The 20,287-nt window shown below is 55.9% G+C and overlaps 9 protein-coding genes across 9 annotated transcripts; 5 read left to right on the top strand and 4 right to left on the bottom strand.

Moving 5' to 3' along the window:
* Positions 1-102: 102 nt before the first annotated feature.
* On the top strand, positions 103-3,963 carry J3D65DRAFT_659241 (uncharacterized protein; the record flags this gene model as incomplete). The annotated part of the gene is made up of 1 exon (XM_066802556.1): positions 103-3,963. One exon carries the CDS (start codon positions 103-105, stop codon positions 3,961-3,963), a length of 3,861 nt encoding a protein of 1,286 aa, XP_066654497.1.
* Positions 3,964-5,673: 1,710 nt separating this feature from the next.
* Positions 5,674-7,997, bottom strand: J3D65DRAFT_402356 (SH3 domain-containing protein). The gene is made up of 5 exons (XM_066795935.1): positions 7,531-7,997; positions 7,397-7,480; positions 7,180-7,342; positions 5,967-7,124; positions 5,674-5,908 (listed from the first exon to the last, which is right to left on the bottom strand). Exons 1-5 carry the CDS (start codon positions 7,695-7,697, stop codon positions 5,837-5,839), a joined length of 1,644 nt encoding a protein of 547 aa, XP_066654496.1. The 5' UTR covers positions 7,698-7,997; the 3' UTR covers positions 5,674-5,836.
* Positions 7,998-8,828: 831 nt separating this feature from the next.
* On the bottom strand, positions 8,829-10,340 carry J3D65DRAFT_402469 (uncharacterized protein). Its single transcript, XM_066795938.1, has one exon. It carries the CDS (start codon positions 10,075-10,077, stop codon positions 8,998-9,000), a length of 1,080 nt encoding a protein of 359 aa, XP_066654495.1. The 5' UTR covers positions 10,078-10,340; the 3' UTR covers positions 8,829-8,997.
* On the top strand, positions 10,221-12,111 carry J3D65DRAFT_590544 (uncharacterized protein). Its single transcript, XM_066797788.1, has 2 exons — positions 10,221-10,779; positions 10,836-12,111. The coding sequence occupies exons 1-2, from the start codon at positions 10,603-10,605 to the stop codon at positions 11,985-11,987; spliced, it is 1,329 nt and encodes a 442-aa protein (XP_066654494.1). The 5' UTR covers positions 10,221-10,602; the 3' UTR covers positions 11,988-12,111.
* Positions 12,112-12,299: 188 nt separating this feature from the next.
* J3D65DRAFT_402350 (peptidyl-prolyl cis-trans isomerase-like protein-like 3) lies at positions 12,300-13,443 on the bottom strand. Its single transcript, XM_066795934.1, has 3 exons — positions 13,231-13,443; positions 13,105-13,170; positions 12,300-13,032 (listed from the first exon to the last, which is right to left on the bottom strand). Exons 1-3 carry the CDS (start codon positions 13,240-13,242, stop codon positions 12,613-12,615), a joined length of 498 nt encoding a protein of 165 aa, XP_066654493.1. The 5' UTR covers positions 13,243-13,443; the 3' UTR covers positions 12,300-12,612.
* Positions 13,444-13,801: 358 nt separating this feature from the next.
* Positions 13,802-15,517, top strand: J3D65DRAFT_402423 (arrestin domain conatining protein). The gene is made up of 3 exons (XM_066795937.1): positions 13,802-14,076; positions 14,171-15,055; positions 15,110-15,517. The coding sequence occupies exons 1-3, from the start codon at positions 13,999-14,001 to the stop codon at positions 15,350-15,352; spliced, it is 1,206 nt and encodes a 401-aa protein (XP_066654492.1). The 5' UTR covers positions 13,802-13,998; the 3' UTR covers positions 15,353-15,517.
* A 1,108-nt stretch (positions 15,518-16,625) lies between these two features.
* On the top strand, positions 16,626-17,672 carry J3D65DRAFT_402784 (uncharacterized protein). Its single transcript, XM_066795940.1, has 2 exons — positions 16,626-16,792; positions 16,845-17,672. Exon 2 carries the CDS (start codon positions 16,944-16,946, stop codon positions 17,538-17,540), a length of 597 nt encoding a protein of 198 aa, XP_066654491.1. The 5' UTR covers positions 16,626-16,792; positions 16,845-16,943; the 3' UTR covers positions 17,541-17,672.
* Positions 17,673-18,071, top strand: J3D65DRAFT_402593 (uncharacterized protein). The gene has a single exon (XM_066795939.1). The coding sequence runs from the start codon at positions 17,804-17,806 to the stop codon at positions 18,035-18,037; it is 234 nt and encodes a 77-aa protein (XP_066654490.1). The 5' UTR covers positions 17,673-17,803; the 3' UTR covers positions 18,038-18,071.
* A 5-nt stretch (positions 18,072-18,076) lies between these two features.
* J3D65DRAFT_677818 (uncharacterized protein) lies at positions 18,077-19,582 on the bottom strand (the record flags this gene model as incomplete). Its single annotated transcript, XM_066803653.1, has 7 exons — positions 18,077-18,727; positions 18,784-18,951; positions 18,999-19,035; positions 19,091-19,184; positions 19,243-19,352; positions 19,411-19,469; positions 19,522-19,582. The coding sequence occupies 7 exons, from the start codon at positions 19,580-19,582 to the stop codon at positions 18,105-18,107; spliced, it is 1,152 nt and encodes a 383-aa protein (XP_066654489.1). The 3' UTR covers positions 18,077-18,104.
* Between the last annotated feature and the right edge of the window lie 705 nt (positions 19,583-20,287).

The following is a 20,287-nucleotide window of genomic DNA, read 5'->3' as shown; positions in this document are numbered from 1 at the left end:
GTTCGCCCTCCCAATGACCCGCGCCCCCAAAGGCATCCAATCGCTGACAATCTCACCTGCTAGGCTTACCCTTTGGAGCTGAAGGGTTCCTCACCTTTCTAAATGGTCTTCAAGACCCTCAACCTTCGAAGCCTTAGCCTCGCCAAAACTTTTACCCACGGTTACGCTCAGTCCGTCGTAGCCGCCTCTCAATCCTCCTACGCCTCCCAAAACTTTGGTCACGTCTCCGGCCGCTTCTCCAAGCTCCAGTCCCACCAGGCCCAGAATGCCCACTCTGTCGGCACCTCATCTGCCAAGTCGGCACATCCAGATCACCATGATTCTGGCTTAGCTGCCTACTTCGAGGCCTGGAACAAGCATCAAAAGTTGGAAAATCGGGATTGGCAGCAGTTCCAATTCGCCAAGCGAATCGAATGGAAGCCTCAAGGCTCTACTCCCGAGGGCGTCGTCGAGGCTGACGACTCTTCCAAAATTGCCCAAGACGCCGACGCCGATGCCAACGCAAATCACGGCGGTCTGGACAGATCCTACAGCGCCAATGCCGTCGACGACTTCAAGCAGGTCGTCAATGGCAAAGCCGAAGCCGACGCACTCGCCCAGATCGACGAAGCCATCAACAACGAAATCGAGCGCCGGAAAAACGAGTCTGGGGATCACTTGGCACAAACTGCTTCTGAAGAGGTAAATGCCGAAGAATCTCGGTCAAAGTCTCCAGCCACACCCTCGACTTCTTCGCTGAAGGCGTCCTCGACCAAGTCTTCGGCTCCCAGCAGCCAAACACCGTCGTCGATCATCGAGTCCGAAGCCTACGCCGCCCAACTGGAGAAGCTTGCAGACAACCACCACTATGCCGAAATCCCCGCCGTTTTCGAGAGCATGCTGGTCGCTGGCGTCAAGCCCACCGCGACTGCATACAATGCTCTTCTCGTATCGGCCATCCACTTGCCTCGTCACAGGCACCAGGTCGTGCCCAAGGCTCTCGACGTGTACTCTGACATGTTGCGCCGCCGAGTTCTACCTGATGCGACGACCTACGCCACCTTGATCGAGTTGCTTTCCGTCCGATCTTTGGAGGTCATGTCGTCGAAGAAGGTCCTGGAAGAAAAGCGCACAAGGTTCGGCGGTATGGAAGAAGACGGGAAATTCCTGCTTCGATCCGACGAAACGGATTTCGCCATTTTGCTCGAGGACGACTCCCTGAACGTTGCGGTCAAGCTGTTCGACACGGCCTCAACTGTTCGAGCCGACTCCGTATTCTCGGAAACCACGTACAGGAAGCTCATCACTGCATGTGCTGAGATGGGCAAAGTCGAGGACATGGTCAGAATCTACACCCACATGGAAGCCCACAACGTCCCTCCCCGGGCGGAGATGTTCGCCCCCATGATTCAAGCCTTTGCTACTTCCGGGGATCTGCGGTCTTCGGTCGAGTGCTACGACGAGTACAAAGCTCTCGCGATTGCAAATGACGAAGGCCACAACCAACTTGTCCGCAAAGATGACGATGTATACGCCGCAGTCATCAAGGCCTATATCATCTGTGGTCGTGAGGAGGGGGGCCGCAAGTTCCTCTCGAAGCTCCAAGAATCTCTTGCGACGCCCGAGCGGTTTACTTCTCTCCGTGACCTCGTGGGCCTGAAGGCCTTCATCCCCGTTTGGCTGAACAATGGCTCCTTCGAAGTCGCAGTCGCCCATGCCCGCGGCGAGCTGAGCAAAACCGCACGGATAATTGCCATGGCTGCTATTTGCGTCAGAGCTGCGGATCAGAACAAGACCGACATTGCAACCGAAGCATGGGAAAGCATTCCACAGTCCACAGATACGACGATCCCCGCAATTGCCATGGTTGCCATGCATGTTCGCAACGGGAACACAGAGGCCGCTCAGCAGTTTTGGGAAATCGTCGAGACAGCACCCGCGACGCCATCGCTTATCGAGCCTGCCACCATGTACGCAGTAGCTCTCATTGGAAGCGGACTTGCCGAGCGTGGCATCTCACAGAGCCGTGCGATGTTTGCGCGGATCCGCGACTCCTTCAGTGGATCCAGCCCGGCGAGCACGGAGATTGTGGAACAGATTGACGAATCTATCGAGGTTATGGGCCACTTCATGATCAAGAGGGGCATCGCCGTTGCTGCCAAGCCAAGTATGGACCTGCTCTGGACCATGGTCGAGAATGGTGGTCTTGTCCCATCGGTGGCAACTCACCTGCTCGCTGGCATTGGTCCTGAAGGTGTGGCGCAACTCGGATGGGAAGACTTACAACTTTTGATGCAAGTTCAGGCTGGTATGATTCTTCGTACCTCGGCGCCCGATGTTGCGAACCAAGCCCGTTTCTCTCACATTCTCGAGGTCTTGATGTCCTACGGTATCCCTCTTGACAAGTACACCCACTTGGTCGAAAAGGTTCTCCTGAAGCTTGAGCGTCCCGATTTGGCTCAACGCTGGCAGACGTACCGCTACCCGACCATGATGTTCCAGCCGGCTGTCTTCCCGAGCTACGCCCCTGCTCCAATGACGCCAATGTCTGCCTACGAGGACAACTACGACCCCTACGCTGCGAACACTGACAATAAGGGATCTGTCGCCATTACGGATCTTCTGGACAAGCCCGCCGGCCGATCAGCGTCTCGCCTCAACGAAGCGTTGGTGAAGTTCAAGAACATGCGCCGCGTTGGCAGACATCCCCGCTATTTTACTTACTCCAAGCTGATTGCCGCTGCGGCCAAGGATGGACGCATGCGTGTCGCTCAAGAAGTCCTCAATGCTGCAAGACAGGATGTACCCTTCCAGCCGCAACACCGCATCGTCAAGCACGGCTGGATCACGATTCTCGATGCCATGGTTGCAGCTTGTCTTCAAACCGGCGACCGACACATGGCCGAACGGTTCCACCAAGAGCTGCTAGACATGGGAGCGGCTCCATCGGCAAACACTTTTGGATTGTACATCACCACGCTCAAGGAGTCGACCAAGACCTTCGACGAGGCATCTGAGGCTGTGAAGATTTTCCATCGTGCCAAGTCCGAGGGAGTTGAGCCATCGTCCTTCTTGTACAATGCGTTGATCGGAAAGCTTGGTAAGGCGCGAAGGATCGACGACTGCCTCTTTTTCTTCCAGGAGATGCGCAACCTTGGTATCAGGCCCACCAGCGTCACTTACGGTACTGTTGTCAACGCTCTGTGCCGAGTGAGTGACGAGAGGTTTGCGGAGGAGCTCTTCGAAGAGATGGAGAGCATGCCAAACTACAAGCCTCGACCCGCCCCGTACCACAGCATGATGCAATTTTTCCTCGCAACCAAGCGCGATCGCAGCAAGGTGCTCAACTACTATGAGCGAATGCGCTCCAAGGGAATTGAGCCTACTGCGCACACATACAAGCTTCTTGTCGACACCCACGCTACTCTGGAGCCCGTGAACATGGAAGCCGCCGAGGCTGTCTTGAATCAGATTCATGCAGCTGGCCAGCAACCCGAAGCGGTGCACTACGCCTCCTTGATCCACGCCAAAGGTTGCGTTCTTCACGACATGGAAGGGGCGAAAGGCTTGTTCGACAGCGCAATTGCCGAGCGGAAGGTCGCTCCACAGGCCTGTCTCTACCAGGCGTTGTATGAGGCTATGGTTGCCAATCACAACATCCAAGCCACTGAAGAGTATCTCGAGGACATGAAACGGCGCAACGTAGAGTTGACTCCCTACATCGCAAACTCTCTGATTCACGGTTGGGCAATGACCCAGGACATCGACAAGGCCCGAAAGATTTACTCCTCCGTGCCAATGGAGAAGCGCGAGCCGAGCACTTACGAGGCCATGACCAAAGCCTTGTTGGCAGTACAAGACCGTTCGGGTGCCATGGATGTTGTCAAGGAGGGACTTTCGCGCGGATACCCTACGGCAGTCGCAAGCAAGATCAAGGAACTTGTGAACGGCGGTAGCGAGGGCACCGAGACGAGCCCCGCTTAAAGCCGTTTACCGACTCCATTTCACTTCAGTCTCTACGTTTTTCCTGTTTCAACAGTCACTGCGAAGCGGCGTCTCTGGCCCGGTTGAGACAGACCGGGCAAATGCTCCAACTCTCGGACTAGGTCGGTCGGGGTTTTTCATTTGTATAACAAGACGGAGGATCAGGACGACTACCTCAAGTCGCTGTATACGGCGTTTGTGTCCAGCGCCGGCGTTTTGGCGTGTACCGTCGCATGCTTTCGCAGCGACAACTTGGTCCCGGGGTATCTTCGTCATCTGCGATCGGATTTCCTCGTTTTTAAAAAGAAGACAAACCCCTGTCTTGAAGCGGCTGGCCTGCGAGGGGTCTTTTCTCTCCCAGTTGCTGCGGAGCAGGATTGCCTTTTTTTTTTGTTCTTTTTTCTCTTTCAAACGGCATTTGTCTGTAATATACCCGGGATAGACCCATCTCCTCTCTGATACAAGAAATAGCTGCCATAGAGCAAGAGCTGTTAGTATTTCACCTCGTGCGCTGCTGGATTGAGTAACTCGTGTCTGATGGAGAATATGCACCCTGCCCCGGAACTCATTAATGCCCTCGAACTGGCAGACATAGTCGAAGACTTGTTTGGTTTACCAAGGAGCCACACGCACTTTCCTGAGCAAGCAAGGACAAGAGTTTGAGGAGACACCAGGCAGGGAGGCCGAGACGGTGTGGGGCGCGAGCGACGCAAGGCAATGTGCTACGCGACGCGAAAGACAACGCGTCGTAATAGATGCATGAGAGCACCTCCCGCTCAGTGACGTCGCTGGCTGACCCGCCGTGCGCCACGACAAGATTAGTAGGGAAAACTTCGACACGGAGATCGCGAGCGAAAGCAACTTTGGTCCGACGGCTCCAGCTCGTAAACAGTAGTCTTATTTTAGCAGTCCTATTCAGCTACCACTCAGCCGCCGACCAAGAATGCGCGTCGACCCGCCAAGGAGATGCTCTTTCTTTTGGACTTCTGTACAATTCCAGTCTCCAAGCTATCTTAACATTCGCTTCGCAGCGACGCCGTCTGAAAGGCGCGCGACCAGAGCATTGCAACTGTGCACCCATCCGTCCATCCTCAAACTTGATCGACACCAAAGCCGTCTTCTGACAAGGAAACGGTCAACGCTTAGCTCGCACGTACCAATGCTTCCCCGATGCATCCATGTGTCCAGCTCAAGACGTCAAAAAAAGAATTGCAGGAAAATCTCCAGCCCGGCAGCCAATCGCAGTGGCGCGGCCCGCGCTGATGATGTGGCAAACAAGATGGCTGAGACGGCATCTTGACAAACAGGCAACCAACAAAGCTGTGTTCATCCCAGCAGTACTCGGACGAAGCCGTCGAATTTGTTTTGTCCAACAGGCGGAATAAAAATCGTCCGTGACGACAAGGGGGGGAAAAAAAAAGGGAAAAAAGTCGGCACGTGTTTCGTGTTGCGAGCGCGTAACCGCGCAGGATGGCGGAGCGCTAACCAGGTTGCTAGCATTAACGGGGATGCTTCTATATGCCAATCCCAGGAATGCATCATTCCCATGAAACAAAGAGGCAAAAATGCAAGTGGTCAAGAGAAAAAATCATGCGCCATGCGACGCCTGAACAACAGGACTGAATCGAATTCGGGCAGCAACGTGGGGTATCGAACAAACAACGGAAAGAGAGAAAGCCAAAGAGCAGAGAGCGCAAACGAGATGGATCGATGGCGTCTTTGAAATACCAACATACAAACCTGTCCGTAGTGCGGCTCGTTGGTGGCCATGGTCTGCGTCGAGAAAATCCGAATCGGCGTAAGACTTCATCGTTACCGCATCATATTATTCCGCCTGAGATGCAAGGTAACCCGAAGGTGGAAATCAAAGGAGTTACGGAGCGGAGGCTCCGTCTTCACCATCGATGGTTCTGCGCCAGTGCTGAGGCAAGCAAACACATACAAGCTATTGTCCGGGTTAGCAAATTCCAGCCTCTGCTATTCAACCGCGAGAGTGAACATACAGGGAAAGCCTTGACATCACCAACGGTGTTCAGCGGTCTCTGCTGAGTTCCGCTTGACATGCCGCTGTCCCTTTGCATTTTCCTTCGCGAGTCCCAGTCTTCTGCGCTGTCGGCGACCTTCAAGCCTGTCGCCCAGCCATCATCCCAAATGCCAATGATTTTGATCATTTCACCCCGTTCAAGCTCGAACTCGTCGTTGGCGCGAGGTTGATAGGCCCAAAGCACGGCGACCAAATCACCAGGTCGAATCTCGTCCTGCGAGTAATAGTCTTTGAAGAAGGCCAACTGCTCCGATTGGCCGCTGTCGTACTCGGGGGACGATGGCTCGCCACCAGCATCTCTTTGATCCGGGGACTGAGCCTCTTCCGCAATGCCGAGCCTCGATGAACTGGAGAGGGAACCCCGGCGTTTGGGAAGCCGACCGGCCGCGACCATTGACTGGGGACTGCTCGTGTTGGATTCATAATTGTACGCAGCGGCTCCGTGGTCGCTACTTGTGTAAGGCTCCGTATTGGATCTGGTTTCGAGGGCAGACATGCGAGCGACGCGCCCGGTGGGAGGGGGGACAGGGACCGCTGATGGCGCCCCATCGGTGTAGGACATGGCGGGACCGGCGACGGCTGATCGGGAAGGAGCTGGCAGATTGAAAACGCTGCTGGTCTGGCTCGCATCTCGTCTCCGCCTCATGTACACACATGCAAAGATGACGAGACCAACGAGGACCGCAGCTCCGACAACCGATCCAATGACTATGCCGGCAATCTTCCCTCCAGATAGCCCGCTTCCGTCACTCGTAGCATTGTGGGCTCCGGCGGTTGGACTCGCAGTTGCTGTGGTCGTGAAAAGAGGCGGAAGCGAAGTCGTTGTGGGCAGGCGGACGTTTTTGCAGCGATTGTTTACGTCAGAGTTGACACAACAGGAGTCGGTCGCGTTTGGAGAGCTCGTCGCGCAAAAACCACACAATCCCTCAAGATTGCTGGAATATCCGCAGTCGTCCGGCTCATTCTCCACACCGGAAATACACGAACCACTCAAGGAGTCGGCTGGCAGGGCGCAATTGGTGAAATCGGCGCGGATCTGGCTATTGACTTCGGAGCTGTTGGACGAGCATATCTGAGGAGTCGCGACAATCTCCTGTTCGCTGATGGCATAATCGGCCTGCGACCAGTTAGGAACTTGGGGGCCAGATGAGGGTCTTGGCAGGGGGACAAACGCAGGTATCGGCGCACAGCGGACGCGACTGCTGAGAAGTCAAATTGCAGGGCGTGAGAGAATTCTGTACTATGGCATTGCACAATACGCTAGTCGTGTACCTCGCGTAAAGGTCTGTTGTGTTATCAAGATTAACTTTGGTGCAACCCAACAGGTTGACATATCTACGAGTCGGTCAGCATCTTGGCGATTGAGCATAGGTGACAAACGGTCGGTACCTCTGCTCGACGAAACTAGAATTGACGTAAGAAGACAGGTAGCGGTCGAACGAGGCCCTGTCGGATACGTAGCTGAGAAATGGGCTGATTGAGGGTCAGCGCTGAGAGAGACGGGACGAGAGGTAGCAACTGACAAGAGGCCGGTCAAGGTGGAATCAGTTGATATGTGTGCCGAACTGAAAGCTGAGCATTGGGTCGACCCGGCCAGTGATATGCACGAGTCTGCGGCGGAGACGGAAGGCAACAAGATCGCGGCGAGGGCCAGAAGGAGGGCGAGGGCCGTCTTCAAAGGCGGCGACATGGCGCTGGCCTCTCGTGGCTGGCAGCGCCGGTTGGCGACGCGCAGCAGCAATTGGCACAGGAGGTGGAGCGGAGCGAGTTGCTGGGCCGAGCAGGTCGATCAATGGTCGAGCAAACGGAGGGACAGTGGGGGTCTCAAAGATCCATGCCGCGGGGGTTGTCGAGTAGAAGTGGAGTTGAGTTTCGGGTAGAAAAGAAGGACGGGTTGTTGTTATGGTGATGGGGGTGTCGGGAGGCGTTTGCTAAGGTTGGAAGGAGCCGAAGGAAGGCAGAGTGCAGAGAGAGGAAGGAAGACCGGGAGAGAAGAGAGCGGAGGAGAAGGACAAGACAGGACAGGATGCGCCGAGGCGAGACGAGACGCCTGGGGCGGCAGAGTAAAGGAAAATACTGTGAGTGAGGAAGCGATGGACGGGAGCAGCCTTGTGACAAGCAAGCAAGGTTGACGTGAGTTGGGACGAGGAGGAGAGGCGACGTGAGGGCCTGAACACTCTTTGTCGGACGGCTAAGCACAGGAACAGGCCCAAGGCCGCGCGCTCGCCCATTGGCCGGGACGGGCGTGGGAAATTGCGCCTCCACGGCAGTCAGTCTGAGGTCGGGTGGTCATGGCGGTGACGAGGAATAATGACCAGAATAACAAAGACGAGCAGAGCAGAGCAGAGCAGAGCAGGGACGAGTACAGTATGTACAACACCAGCGCCCTTCTCTTGGTCGTTCGGTGCGGTCCGTTTGTTTCACTCGAGTCGCCGGCCAACCACGGCCCCTGCAACCATCCATCATCAGGTACGCGTCGGGTTGGACTGCATTGTTCAGTACCGTATGTACAGCTTCAGCCGCCATGCAACCATACAACCAACCAACCAACCAACCAACCAGCCAGACCCTATTTTAGTCTGGTCCCTGGCTGTCACCTCACCTCTCCTCTGCGCTAGCCACGGCCGCGCCCCAAGTCGAAACCACCATTGATCTCAACCCTCACACGACACAACCAAGACATTGCGGCCCATCACATCGCATCGCCCGTCGTATTCTCCGCAACCTTATCTCTGCCTCGCCGTCGATCTGACCGCACTTGCTTTTTAGATCGCGCGCGCCTTTGCTGTACAAGACTTCGTCCACCACCTTGTCGACCAGGGTCCATGCCAGTTGCTCCGTTCCAATCCCTCCTCCGCTGTGCCTCCCGCTCCGTCCCGAGCCCGCCACCATCACCACCATCACTACCGACGTACATAGCTTACTACCATACCTTTGGTGCTGCTCGCTCGCCGCCTTGTGGATGGACACTGCCAAACATGCCATCTCGACTATTTCCACCAACTGTCATCGTCATTCTTCTGCTGCGGTGCTGTCTCTTGTTGATTTTGCTGTCGGATTTTATCCCATGCTCCCAATTTCTGCTGCGGCTGCTGTGATGATGCCTCTGGAGAAATCCAGTCGCTCTCTGAAGATGTCGACTTCGGAGGCTGAGCTGTCGGTCTCGTGGGCGCCGACTGCTGTCTGACCCGATCCCATGAGGACCCCGTAGATGCTGACTGACTGCTGTCGTCCCACAGACCCAAGCCCCCAGTCGGCGAGGCATCGTCTTGAGGAACAGGGTCCGGAGCGGGACTCGTAGACCACTGGCTAGCCTGACGCGTCGAAGCTTGGCCTTCTCCACTGAAGCCACCCGAACCGGAGAATGACCAGCCTTCGCCAGTCGAAGACCCATAGGACCCGTCGTCTCCCTGTCCCCGCACATTGACCGCCGCCGGTGAAGGGCGAGGACCACTGGCCGCCTGCTTTTGCGCTTGAAGCTTCCTATTTCGCTCCCGTGCCTCTTCGAAGGCCTTTAACCGATCATCCCGCAACATTGCCCTGACGGCGCGGACGGAGCCGTAGTTGTCGAAGAGGAACCAGCCCAGGACCGATCCCCATAAACTCCATGCTGCGAGACGAAAAAAATGGCGAGTAAGGAGTGCTTGTTGTCCTTCAAGCCACCAGAATTTGTTTGGGTTGAAATCGGGATACTTCTTGTACGGTTGGATAAATGGCCAGTTGCACTCTTTGCGCGTGGCCCATGTGCGCCAGAAGCCCCAATAAACACCCAGTTGTGTGCCGTTCATCGCGATTCGATTCTTGTCCGCGAGGTGGTAGGAGTAAGCCTCCATCTCTGTTTGTGTGGGTGGTCGACCGAGGAGCCCTGCCCAGTGTGCCGTGTACAATTGGATATCGTGCGCCGTCTTGTTCAGCCACGGTTCCGTGGATGAACGGAAAGGGAAAAGGTCCATGGGCTTAGGGAACTTGCTGGGGTCGAGGTTGTAACGGCCTTGAGGAGGATTGCCTGCTTGTTCCGAGGTGTCTGAGCCTTCGGGCATTCCGCCCGAGGAAGCTTCCTCCAGCACCATCTTAGAAGTCGTACGTGCAATTGAGATGAAAGTTGCGATGAAAAGGTTGCGCGGAAGAGAGGCGGGACTGTGGTGTTGATGAAGTACGGTAGAGCAATCCGATGACGCCAGCAAGCCGGAGCGGAGGGTGGCTTCTGGACGGCCCGGGGGTCAGTGGGTGGAGAGTCAGAGCTCCACCTCAGGGCGGTCAAGATCAAGATCGTCCCGAGATAAGATCTGCCGGCAGAACGACTGCGGTGGAGGTGATGAACGGACCTCGCAGCGGAGAGAACCAAGCAGCCCAATTGAGCAGAGTTGTTGGCCAGCTATTGGTTCCGTTGAATATCCTCTAGCCCGTGCTTCGGTTGACAAGGCTTCCATCTCATCCAATCTCGTGCAGTCACGGTTGGACCAACCACCTTCAGTTGAGCGCGAGGCCGTTGGAGCGTTCCTTTTCCGGTTTAGCCCCAGGAACCCCTTGGCGTGCGTATGTGCTCTTCGGCGTGAGCCACTCGTCTGGGGCACCATCACCTTTTCTCAGCAGCAATGCCTGTTCCTATCGCCACTCAGGTCGTTTTCGATGGCATTGGCAGCATACCGTACGCATGGACCGCCATCAAACTCCTACCATGGCTGCTCGTCTTGTACGCGCTCAAGAGGTACTTTGGTGGAAGTGTGAACACCTCTGAGCGGAAGATGCATGCGAAAGTCGTCTTGTTGACGGTAGGTCACGCCCTAACTCACAAAGTGGTCCCAAGCGTGCTAATTCGGAGTTCCAGGGCGGAACATCTGGAATAGGAGCACAAGTTGCCCGTGAACTCGCCCTCCGTGGAGCCCACCTAGTCTTGTTGACCCAGCACGAGCTTTCCGATCCGTTCTTGGTGGATTACATCGAGGATTTGCGCGAGCAGACGAACAACCAACTCATTACTGCCGAACACGTCGACCTTGCCTCTCTCCACAGTGTTCGCAAGTTTGCCACGAAATGGATCGACAATATACCCGCGCGCCGATTGGACATGATCATCTTCTGCGCCAACACGTTCACGCCCAAGGGTGCTCGGGTCAAAGTGACTGAGGATGGCCTGGAGGAAAGCTGGGGCGTCAACTACCTGGCAAACTTCCACCTCCTCAGCATCCTCAGCCCCGCTTTGCGTTCTCAACCCCCAGACCGGGACATTCGGATAATGTTTAGCACTTGCAGCAACTATATGGGCGGACAACTTCCAGACTTTAAGCGCGATGCCGAGGGAGACAAGAAAACCGGAAAGAGCAAGTCAAGGAAGGGCAAGCCCAAGGAGACTGTGGCTTTTGAAGCAACTTCCGCCGACGCCACTTCGAAGCTCGCACTCATGACATTCGCGTCCGCCTTCCAGAAGCACCTGTCTTCGTGGAAAAGGCCGGATCAATTTCCTATGTCCGCACGCGTATTCGTAATCGACCCGGGATTCACAAGGACACCGGGCATGCGGAGATACTTGACTTTCGGGACCCTATGGGGGCTGGCGCTCTACCTGATTACCTGGCCAATGTGGTGGTTGGTTCTTAAGAGCCCCGAGCAAGGCGCTCAAACGTACTTGTGGGCTGCCATGGACGATATGCTGGGTCGCGATTCGGGAGGAAAGTACCTGAAGGAATGCAGGGAGATCAAGTACATGAGGAGTGAGATTGACGATGAGCAAGTGCAGCAGGGGCTCTGGAAGGCCAGCGAAAAGACGATAGAGGAACTCGAGGCGCAGGGTGCTTTGAAACGGGCGCAGGGCAAGAAGCGAGGAGAGGAACAGGACAAGGCGAAGAAGCAGAAGGAGGAGCTTGCGGCTCTAGAGGATCTCGTCCGGAAAGCCAAGGCAGCGAAAGATCTGGAGAAGGAAGAGCAAGCTTCGAAAGGGAAGAAATCCAAGTCCCGCAAGGCGAAACCGAGCGAGACCTAAAGACCAGGACGGACATAATACTCACTGCTAGATAATAAGTGTCGAACTGAAGCTTTGCATTGACCATAATGGCGTTGACAGACGATAGTAGATAGATTAGACCTTGTATCCATATGCCAGAGGCCCAACTCCGTGCCTTTTCTGTGTCTACCGATCAGCCTGGCTGGCAGGTGCCCAAGGACCTTGGCCCGGCAACAGCAGCTCTGTAGCGTGTGGAATTGTTTCGACGCAGTGTTTCACGGTGCCTTGGGTGTCAGACAGCCCGACGCGGTCAGTGGCGGAGAACCTGGCTAGAGTAGTCGCCGCAACTGAGACGTGTGCTATACAGGGTAGCCGCTGAGCCTCATTGCAGGGCTGCTTCTAAGCAGAAGACGGAGACCAGGTGAATGCTCTCTCTTTTCTTGCTTTGGGCCTCGATTGCGTGGCCCTGTCGCAACTAGCGTGGGTTGTCCGTACTTTTGAGGCGGCTCTACAAGGGACAAGCCAGAATATTGCAAACGCTCGCCCACTCAGACGATAGTCTTGACCTCAGCATCCTGCCGTGGCTAGTACAAGAGATGTTTTTGCAGTCGGGCTGTTGCACGACGATCCGTGCCATTGCCTCACAAGGCGCGAGACATTTTTTCTAGCTGGCCAGAGGATTGGCGTGGATCGTGACATTTTTGATGACCACCTTATCCTTGGGTCGGTGTTTCTTGTCTACTTCCAGGGCTTCCAGCTCATCCAGGACGTCGTCGCCATGGATGACTCGTCCAAAGACGGTATTTTTGCCATCGAGGTGCGGCGCCGGGGCCAGGCATATGAAGAATTGGCTGCCATTGGTATCGGGGCCCTTGTTCGCCATGCTCACGATACCGCGCGAGTTGTGGCGCAGTGCAGGTTTGATTTCATCTTCAAAGAGACGGTCCGGGGTGGTGTAGATGGAGAGGGAGGACTTGGACTTGGGGTCTGATGCAGGACTGCCGGTCTGGATCATGAAGGAGGGGATCAGGCGATGGAAGGGCGAGCCGTCATACTGGCCAGAAGCGCAAAGCGCGAGAAAATTCTGCGGAACAGGCGTCAGCATGGCATGCGCGTCGAATGGGGTCAAAGGCAAGGTGAGAAGGTAGGTACGTACTTCGGCGGTCTTGGGGACGCTTTCGCAAAAGACCTCGATTTTGAGGTCGCCGCGGTCGGTGTGAAGCTGGACGCGTCAGTACAAGTGAAGACCAAGACGCAACAGGGACCGAGGTGGTCGACTCACTGTAACGGACATGGTAGAGGGAGGGAGAGGTGACGTCGGGCTGGGAGAGAGAGACTGCCGTGGGGGAGTCCAGTCCGTGGCATTCTCGCCCACGGGGCAGCGGGCGGCGCGCCCTGCCTGTGCAGCGGAGCAGGCAGTGTCTGGTCGCCGGGTCGGTGGCTCTCTTGGTCCCTCGTGCTGTCAGGCAGTCCCTGCACCCGTCCCCAAGCAACCCGCTCCGCTTCCTTTCCACTTGCTGCGGTGCTGAGGGAGTGCTCAAGGTTGGACGCCGTCAGACGCCACATATGCTCACCTCCGCTCCCGAACCACAACCTGGACGTCCTTGAAACCGCTGTCCGCAGCTCAAACACCACCACTCCCTCCTCCCACCTCATCGTCACCTCGCCCTCCGTCCACTCCTACCACCACCTCACCACTACCACCCGACGCGGTGCCGCCGCAGCCTGCCGCACCGCACCGCACCGCTCCGCTCCGCTACCCTACCACCACCCACCAACCACCACCTCTCCACCGCCGCCGCCGCTCGCCCTCGCCTGCCGAATCTCTTCATTTCCCATCTCCAGCCTCGCTTCCGTCGGCTTTTGCTCCATCCCCCGCCGTTGCCTCGTCCCGCTGCGCCTGCCTTGCTGCCTGCCCGCGGCCCCTCCCACCCACAGAAGCCTTCGTTTGTCGGCCTTGGAGCTTGGGCTGCTGTCGCGCGCAGAGCCGTCTCCCCATGCGGCTCCCACCGCTGGCCAGCGCCCGACCACTGACAACTAGACCGCAGCCATGTCGGCTCTCGTGCGCGTGTCTGGCCCGCCAAACAGCAATTTCTTGGTCGGCTATCCAGGCATCTCGGCGACATTGGTATGTCGACGCCCAGCGTCACAAGCTTTCTGGCGTGTGCGGGAAAGCTGTGCTACAATGAGTGTACCTCGCCAGCTAACCATGTGCTCAACAGCCGCGAATAGAGGGCAAAGTCGAGATCAGACCTGCTCTAGGCATCACCAAGCCCCTTACCATATCGCTCGTCACCATCGCTCTGCAGCGTCGCGAGAGCATACACCCCGCCGCCGATTCGGTGACCAAGAAGCACCTCGCAGCCCCGCGCAAGGAGATTACCGACATTGTGGGGAAAGAAATGCTTCTGTATCGAGCTCCACTCGGTCGCGAAGCGGTAGAAATATTCGCAATGGACTTGCCCTTTGTCATCTTCATCCCATACGGACGTGGAGGTGAAGAAATCGCCCGTCGAGTACCACCCGCGAGTCTACAGTTGCCCAGTCGAACCGCCGAGACCTTTTACGAGCTGGTCGTCACTGTCCAACAAGGTGCACAGGAGCAGCGAAAGTACCCGTTTCCCGTCCCAATCCAACGTTACGACACTCTTTCAACGTTTGGCATGTACAACAGGCCAGAGTCTGCCGAGCGCGTCTCGGATCACTTGGTGACTCTTGGAATCTCATTACCGCGATGGTCATACGGTCCCCTCGACCCGGTCAGCGTATATATCAAACTGTCGCCCAATCCAGATTGGATGGCCAAGGCAAGAAAGGTCACGATTCAGAAAATCACGGTGGGAATAGACGAAGAGATTGTGTACAACCACGAGGGGGACGAGCCCACCAGGAAGGTTAAGTGCCTAACAAAGACCACCCAGGCGGTTGGCGTGCGGATGCCCGAGGCCGGCTACTTCACAAACCTGGGCCTCATGTTTCCGGCAAAAGACTACAGAGACAACGAGGGCATCTTGCCACGAGGAAACTCGAGATTTCCCAGATACGCCGTCAGCGGATTCACGACGACTGGAACTCTCTACAAGATTGAGTATTATCTCACGGTGAAAGTAAGTCGAGGTTTTGACGTTTTGGTAGCAGATGGGCGGTACTGACGAACAAAGGCAACCATGTCATCGGCCAAAGACATTCTGCTGCGGCAACCAATTGTTGTTTGCCCGTTCGACCACGCCGGGTGTAAGCAAGAGATGGAGGCCATCGAGCAAGCAGCCAAGGACGCTGCGCACGTCAGCCCAGACAACCCTATGCTTCCTGCGGCACATGTGGTCAGAGCTAGTGAACCAAACGGCCTCGCCGCCCTGGGCATGGCTATAGTCGGAGGTGCTACGAAGCCGCTCATCGACTGAATGCCCGTTTTGCGTGGAAACGAGCAAACTCAAACCAACTCCTCGACGACGTTTGAATGCGTAATTTAGCGACTGTGGATACGACGGCAAAGTAAAGACGCGAGGACACGAAAGTAAAGATTCTACGAACAAAGCCGAGGCGTGGCTTCCTAATGTCGTTCAAGAGACAAACGGACGAGTGCATGAATTCTTGTCATCTTTCTAAATCAGGGGGTGGGCCAGTTGGGCTTGGGATTGGAGAAGCGGCGTCATAAAAAATGCCATGTTGGGTTTTGATAAAGAGCTGAGCAACCGAGGACCACGCGTGGCTGCAAGGGAGCTAGCCACGGATGAGGGAGTGGATCCAGCGGGCTCTCTGTCGTGGCGCTTGGTTGGAGGACTGCCTTCTGATTGCTTTCGGGGGATACCAGCATTGCACGGAGTTCAAGTGTAAATTTCTTCTTCCGTCCCGCCGCCAGCTTCATTTTTCTTCTTGGTCTGGTTTCCCTGCCTGTGCCAACGGCGGGCTTGGTTTTGAACCGCGTTCGACCCGGAGACGATGTGCGGTCTCGAACGACTTCATTCTACGATGCTTTCGAGCTTCTGCTTTCCCCCTGGTGCCTTGAGGGCACGTCGAAGGACTACGCTGGACTACTCCTTAGTTTCCGCTGTGCACGGCGGCCAATACTCGTAATTGATAAAAGACATCATTGACCAAAGCCCGAGCCCTGGCGGCGGGGTCGAAAGGCGAGATTGAACGAGTTGGTTTGCTGGTTCTGGTCAGGGGTCGACTGCTCTGTCGACTTGGGTTCCGAGGAAGCAATGGCGGCGTTGGCAATGTGATCGTCAACCATGGCTTTGAGTTCCCGATAGCGAGGGCTGTCTTCTCCCAGGGTGGCTTTGGCATTGCGTAGGTTTGTAAGCAGCTAAGAGGCGTCAGACGGCTTGTAATTTCAGGTGTGCTTACACGGGAACAGGAGCGAGCGCGTACAGCTGCAACGAGGTCAAGATGATCGCTTTCAGACATGGCTGAGCAGGGTGTGACGAGCGGGTGAGTGCAGTCTGCAGACGCGATCGGAATCTCCGAGGCAGGCTGCCGTGCGCTCGAGAAGACGAGGTTTGGGAGGTCGTATGGTTGGATTGCTGTCTCGAGCAACCCGACCCACAGCGAGCAGAAGACAGACAGCCCAGACGGCCACAGACACCCAGGCCGTGCACGGACCTCTTCATCCAGAGGGTGCACGTGCCTTGGCGCTCTGAAAGTGCCGACGCGATCGCGTCTTGCAGCCTGAGGCTAGTCCGTTTCGGGTCTGCTGCCTGCTGTATGCTCCTTCAGCGCGTCTCCTTCACCAAGACGTGTTTCCTACTTAAAACCTGACCTTCTGTCGTCCTCTTCCACGACCATCACCACCAGACTCCTCTCTTCCACCCTACCCTCCAATCCGGTCACCTTCACACGAGGTTCGTCAGCTCCATGTGCTTCTGCTGCACGGCTGGAACTAATGCTCAACAGACTTCAGCAGACCAGCCTTCCAATTCTCCTCAAGCTCGACCAAGACTGATACCAAATCCACACCCCTCAAACTACAAATCCTCAACTCAAGCTGTCAAAATGCCCTCCACCAAGGTCTACGTCGTCGTGTCCGAGGAAGACTCGTCCGTCATCGACGTATGTGCATCCAAGGCCTGCGCCGATGAATGCGCCAAATCCTCCGAGGAAAGTGTCCGCGTTGATGAGTACCAAATCGTCGGCGGCACCATCACAGTTTCCAAGCCAAAGGCTGCCGCCAGGGCCAAGAAGTCCACCAAGACCAAGGGTACTGCCGACGGCGAAGACGAGGACGACGCTCCCACGGTTCCTGAAGCTACCAAGAATGCCCTCAAGGACGAGGTTGTTGCCTTCACCGGCACGCTTCTCTTGATGACTCGCAAGGAAGCTCAAGACCTGGCCCAAGCTGCCGGTGCCACGACCCCGTCTGGAGTCAACAAGGACTGCACCATCGTCGTCATCGGGAGCAAGCCCGGCCAAAAGAAGCTGGATCAGATTGCCAAGATGGACATCGACACCGTAACCGAGGCCGAGTTCCTCGAAATGGTTCAGAAGGGCGCTGCTGCCGGTTTCAAGAGGGCTTCCGAGGACGACGAAGACGACGACGAAGACGACGAGGAGGCTCCCGCCAAGCCCGTCTCCAAGAAGCTCAAGGCGTAGAGAGGGATGCTGATCCTCTCGGTTCCTCTCACCGTTAGGTACCCGTCGTCTTTATTCACGACAAGACCGCTACAGTGGTGGGCCCGGGGGAGCCTTTGAGGGTCTGGTCGCTATTCATTTTCTGAGATGGGCATTGCCGTTCTTCTCTCGTCTAATTTCTCTTCCTCACGACTTGATGGTGGGACGGTGCACTACAGGAGTTCAATGGGTCCTTTGCTACATACCACGGGTAGTATGATTTCAGCGTCGTTAGTGCGATTTGAATGACATGGCTCACATGCCGCTTCAGCGCCATAGCTTCTCTGCTCGTTAAAGCCATCGTTTACTGCAAGCGCCTCAGCCTTACTTTCCCTCATATCTTCAGCACTTCAGCCGTAGCAGAGCATTGGCAGTGTATTCTGCAAATATGTACTAAGAGAACTGTACAGTCCGGTCCATTTGGTATCGCTCGCGCAGGATCCTTGTGTGTACCCAAACACCAAACGCCTGTAGGCTGACAACGGCCAGCTTGCGCTTCCCTAACACTCAGGAAAATGTATGGGCTTGACCTCGAACCTCGAAATATCATACAGCGTCATCCTTCTCTGGGCTCCCGTCTTGATGATGGCGCTTCAGAGGACTTTGGCTTCGATCACTGCTACTCCGTCCGGAGCCTGAAGCGCTGACACTCCGCGACTCGGAATCCACCTCTTCGACTTCGACTTCGCGCGTCTGTTCCTTCGTCACCACAATCCTGTCAAGCCGGTAGTCGCCGTCCCCTGCAGTCGCCATCACGACCTCGTGAGGAGACTTTTCTCCCGGATTTATGGGCACCGCTTCGCACTGCGTGTGCACCGTCGCCTTTGCGCCGTTCCAGCCGTCGTAGCCATTGCAAGTTGCGCCATTCGCGTTGGGGTTCGACGTCGCGGGATGCGCGCGGTTCCAGCTCATGTGCGCCCTTTCCACTCGACTCAGCGAGCTGTTGAACTCCTCTTCGTCGCCCAGGTCAAAATCGACGCCATCTCGCCCCGTTTTCGAGGGCACCGTCGTGCTACGCCTGTCGCCGCTTGGCTGGGGGTGCAGCTTGTTGTTGAAAGCGCCGCGTGCACCGCCCGCGCTGCCTCTCGAGTTGTTCTGGAGAGAGCTGCCTTGACGGCCAGCGCTGTCGAATGAAGTAACCCAGTGGAGGACTATGACGGAGAATAGGACTGGCCAAAACGGTCAGTATGCTCTTCGGAGCATTGCGTGCAGCTGCGGGACTTACTGTCGGCGTTGCAACACATGAGGCATATCCATCCGGGCTCGCCAACGAGGACCATGAGGATGGTAAGGTTTGTGACGCTCGAGGTGAGAGTTGCGCAGCTGCCGAAGAAGGTACGGACGGCCATCCTGCGGAGCGTTTTGTTCGTCCTTTCTCGGTACGAGTAGAGCTCTGTCAATCATCAGTGACTGCTACGGAAATTTCGAGAGCAACCTTACGCCTCAGGGGTAGGAGGAAGAGCGAGGTCAAGTAGACCTGAAAGAAACCAGTCAGTATCACATTTATGCAAAAGGAACAAGCTTATACTCACGTTGACAACGACATCGAAGATGATGAGCGGCATCATGGCCTTCTTTTCCATGCCTATGATGCACATGCCTTGCTCATTCTTGTAGGAAATCCTCCTACACAATTGTCAGCTTGGCCCATACAGTTTATCACGGGGCTCATGACGCGACGTACCACACAAAGTTCAAGATGACCACGACGGTATAGGGCAACAGCATGCCGAAACAGTTGAAAAGGTACAGTGGGTCCCTCATCCTAGGTATCCGTGAACCTCGTATAATGTACTGTTAGGTGTTCGGTTAGCACGCCGTCCGACCGGCGATGATGCATTTTTCGACCCACCACTTTCTCGACCAAGAAGCAGTATATTAATATCTTGGAACTCATGTAGCAAACGAGACCTGGTCGCGTCAATAAGGGAAGGCCATGGCCCAGTCAACACGGCAGACTTACAAAGTAGAATGGCGCCATCGCAAATAATCTCATCCTCGTTGATGCCCAGGTCTTTGAACATGGCAGTAACAAAAACGAAAATATACGAATCGAGATAGATCAGGATGAGTAGCCATCCGGTCAAGGGCAGCGCAAGCCATCGTCCCACTTTCTGTACGCGGCGAGTAATGAGGATCGAAAGTACAGAGAGTGTGAGCAAGGACAAGATCATCTATTGTGGGGAAAAGGCACGGTCAGCTCACCACCTCACGAAGCCGCTTGTAGCAGTAACCTTTTCGGACCGGCTCCCAGCTAGGTACTCACCGATATGATTCGACCACCTGCCGGAATGGGTGCGGCTTTGTCCGGCCCCGCCCTGGCCACGAGCTGGGCGGTTTTCTCCTCCATGACGAGCGATCCCTTGTGCTCGAAAGAATGAACTGGAGGAACAATGGCCAGAGAAGAAGAAGAATTAGACCAGCAGCAGCAGCAAGCACTAGGTTTGCCAACATGGTCTGCAGGTATTAGTAACTAAACTCTGCTAGGCGCCCGCGGCTCCTTCGAGACTTTCCGTCTCTGCTGTCCCTTCCCCCAAAAAAGCCTTCTTGGTGCGCGTTGCACGCGACAACTTGACTGCTCCAATCATCTGAACCGGATGAGTTGGCTCGTTGCGTCTGCGCTGCGTTTCGACGCCCCAGTCGAAGGTTTGCTGCATCTAGCGCGAAGGTTGCGGTTAGCGTGGGGACGAATGGGATGGACCCAGCTGCCACATGCCTGGGGGTGCGGC

Source organism: Phyllosticta citribraziliensis (genome assembly GCF_038025025.1).
Source record: "Phyllosticta citribraziliensis strain CPC 17464 chromosome Unknown J3D65scaffold_7, whole genome shotgun sequence".
In the NCBI taxonomy this organism is placed as follows: domain Eukaryota; kingdom Fungi; phylum Ascomycota; class Dothideomycetes; order Botryosphaeriales; family Phyllostictaceae; genus Phyllosticta; species Phyllosticta citribraziliensis.
This window is presented reverse-complemented; position numbering and strand designations above follow the sequence as displayed.

Bases quoted from the DNA above. Each gene is read 5' to 3' on its own strand.
- J3D65DRAFT_402593 (XM_066795939.1), top strand. From the start codon at position 17,804: ATGACATGGCTCACATGCCGCTTCAGCGCCATAGCTTCTCTGCTCGTT.
- J3D65DRAFT_402350 (XM_066795934.1), bottom strand. The intron at 13,033-13,104 runs GTACGTACCTAC...CCTGTTCCGCAG, and splicing joins GCGTCCCCAAGACCGCCGAA to AATTTTCTCGCGCTTTGCGC.
- J3D65DRAFT_402356 (XM_066795935.1), bottom strand. From the start codon at position 7,697: ATGTCGCCGCCTTTGAAGACGGCCCTCGCCCTCCTTCTGGCCCTCGCC. The intron at 7,481-7,530 runs GTCAGTTGCTAC...ACCCTCAATCAG, and splicing joins TCCACCTTGACCGGCCTCTT to CCCATTTCTCAGCTACGTAT. The intron at 5,909-5,966 runs GTATGTTCACTC...CCCGGACAATAG, and splicing joins GTGATGTCAAGGCTTTCCCT to CTTGTATGTGTTTGCTTGCC.
- J3D65DRAFT_590544 (XM_066797788.1), top strand. From the start codon at position 10,603: ATGCCTGTTCCTATCGCCACTCAGGTCGTTTTCGATGGCATTGGCAGC. The intron at 10,780-10,835 runs GTAGGTCACGCC...TCGGAGTTCCAG, and splicing joins CGAAAGTCGTCTTGTTGACG to GGCGGAACATCTGGAATAGG.
- J3D65DRAFT_402469 (XM_066795938.1), bottom strand. From the start codon at position 10,077: ATGGTGCTGGAGGAAGCTTCCTCGGGCGGAATGCCCGAAGGCTCAGAC.
- J3D65DRAFT_402423 (XM_066795937.1), top strand. From the start codon at position 13,999: ATGTCGGCTCTCGTGCGCGTGTCTGGCCCGCCAAACAGCAATTTCTTG. The intron at 14,077-14,170 runs GTATGTCGACGC...TGTGCTCAACAG, and splicing joins CAGGCATCTCGGCGACATTG to CCGCGAATAGAGGGCAAAGT. The intron at 15,056-15,109 runs GTAAGTCGAGGT...TGACGAACAAAG, and splicing joins AGTATTATCTCACGGTGAAA to GCAACCATGTCATCGGCCAA.
- J3D65DRAFT_402784 (XM_066795940.1), top strand. From the start codon at position 16,944: ATGCCCTCCACCAAGGTCTACGTCGTCGTGTCCGAGGAAGACTCGTCC.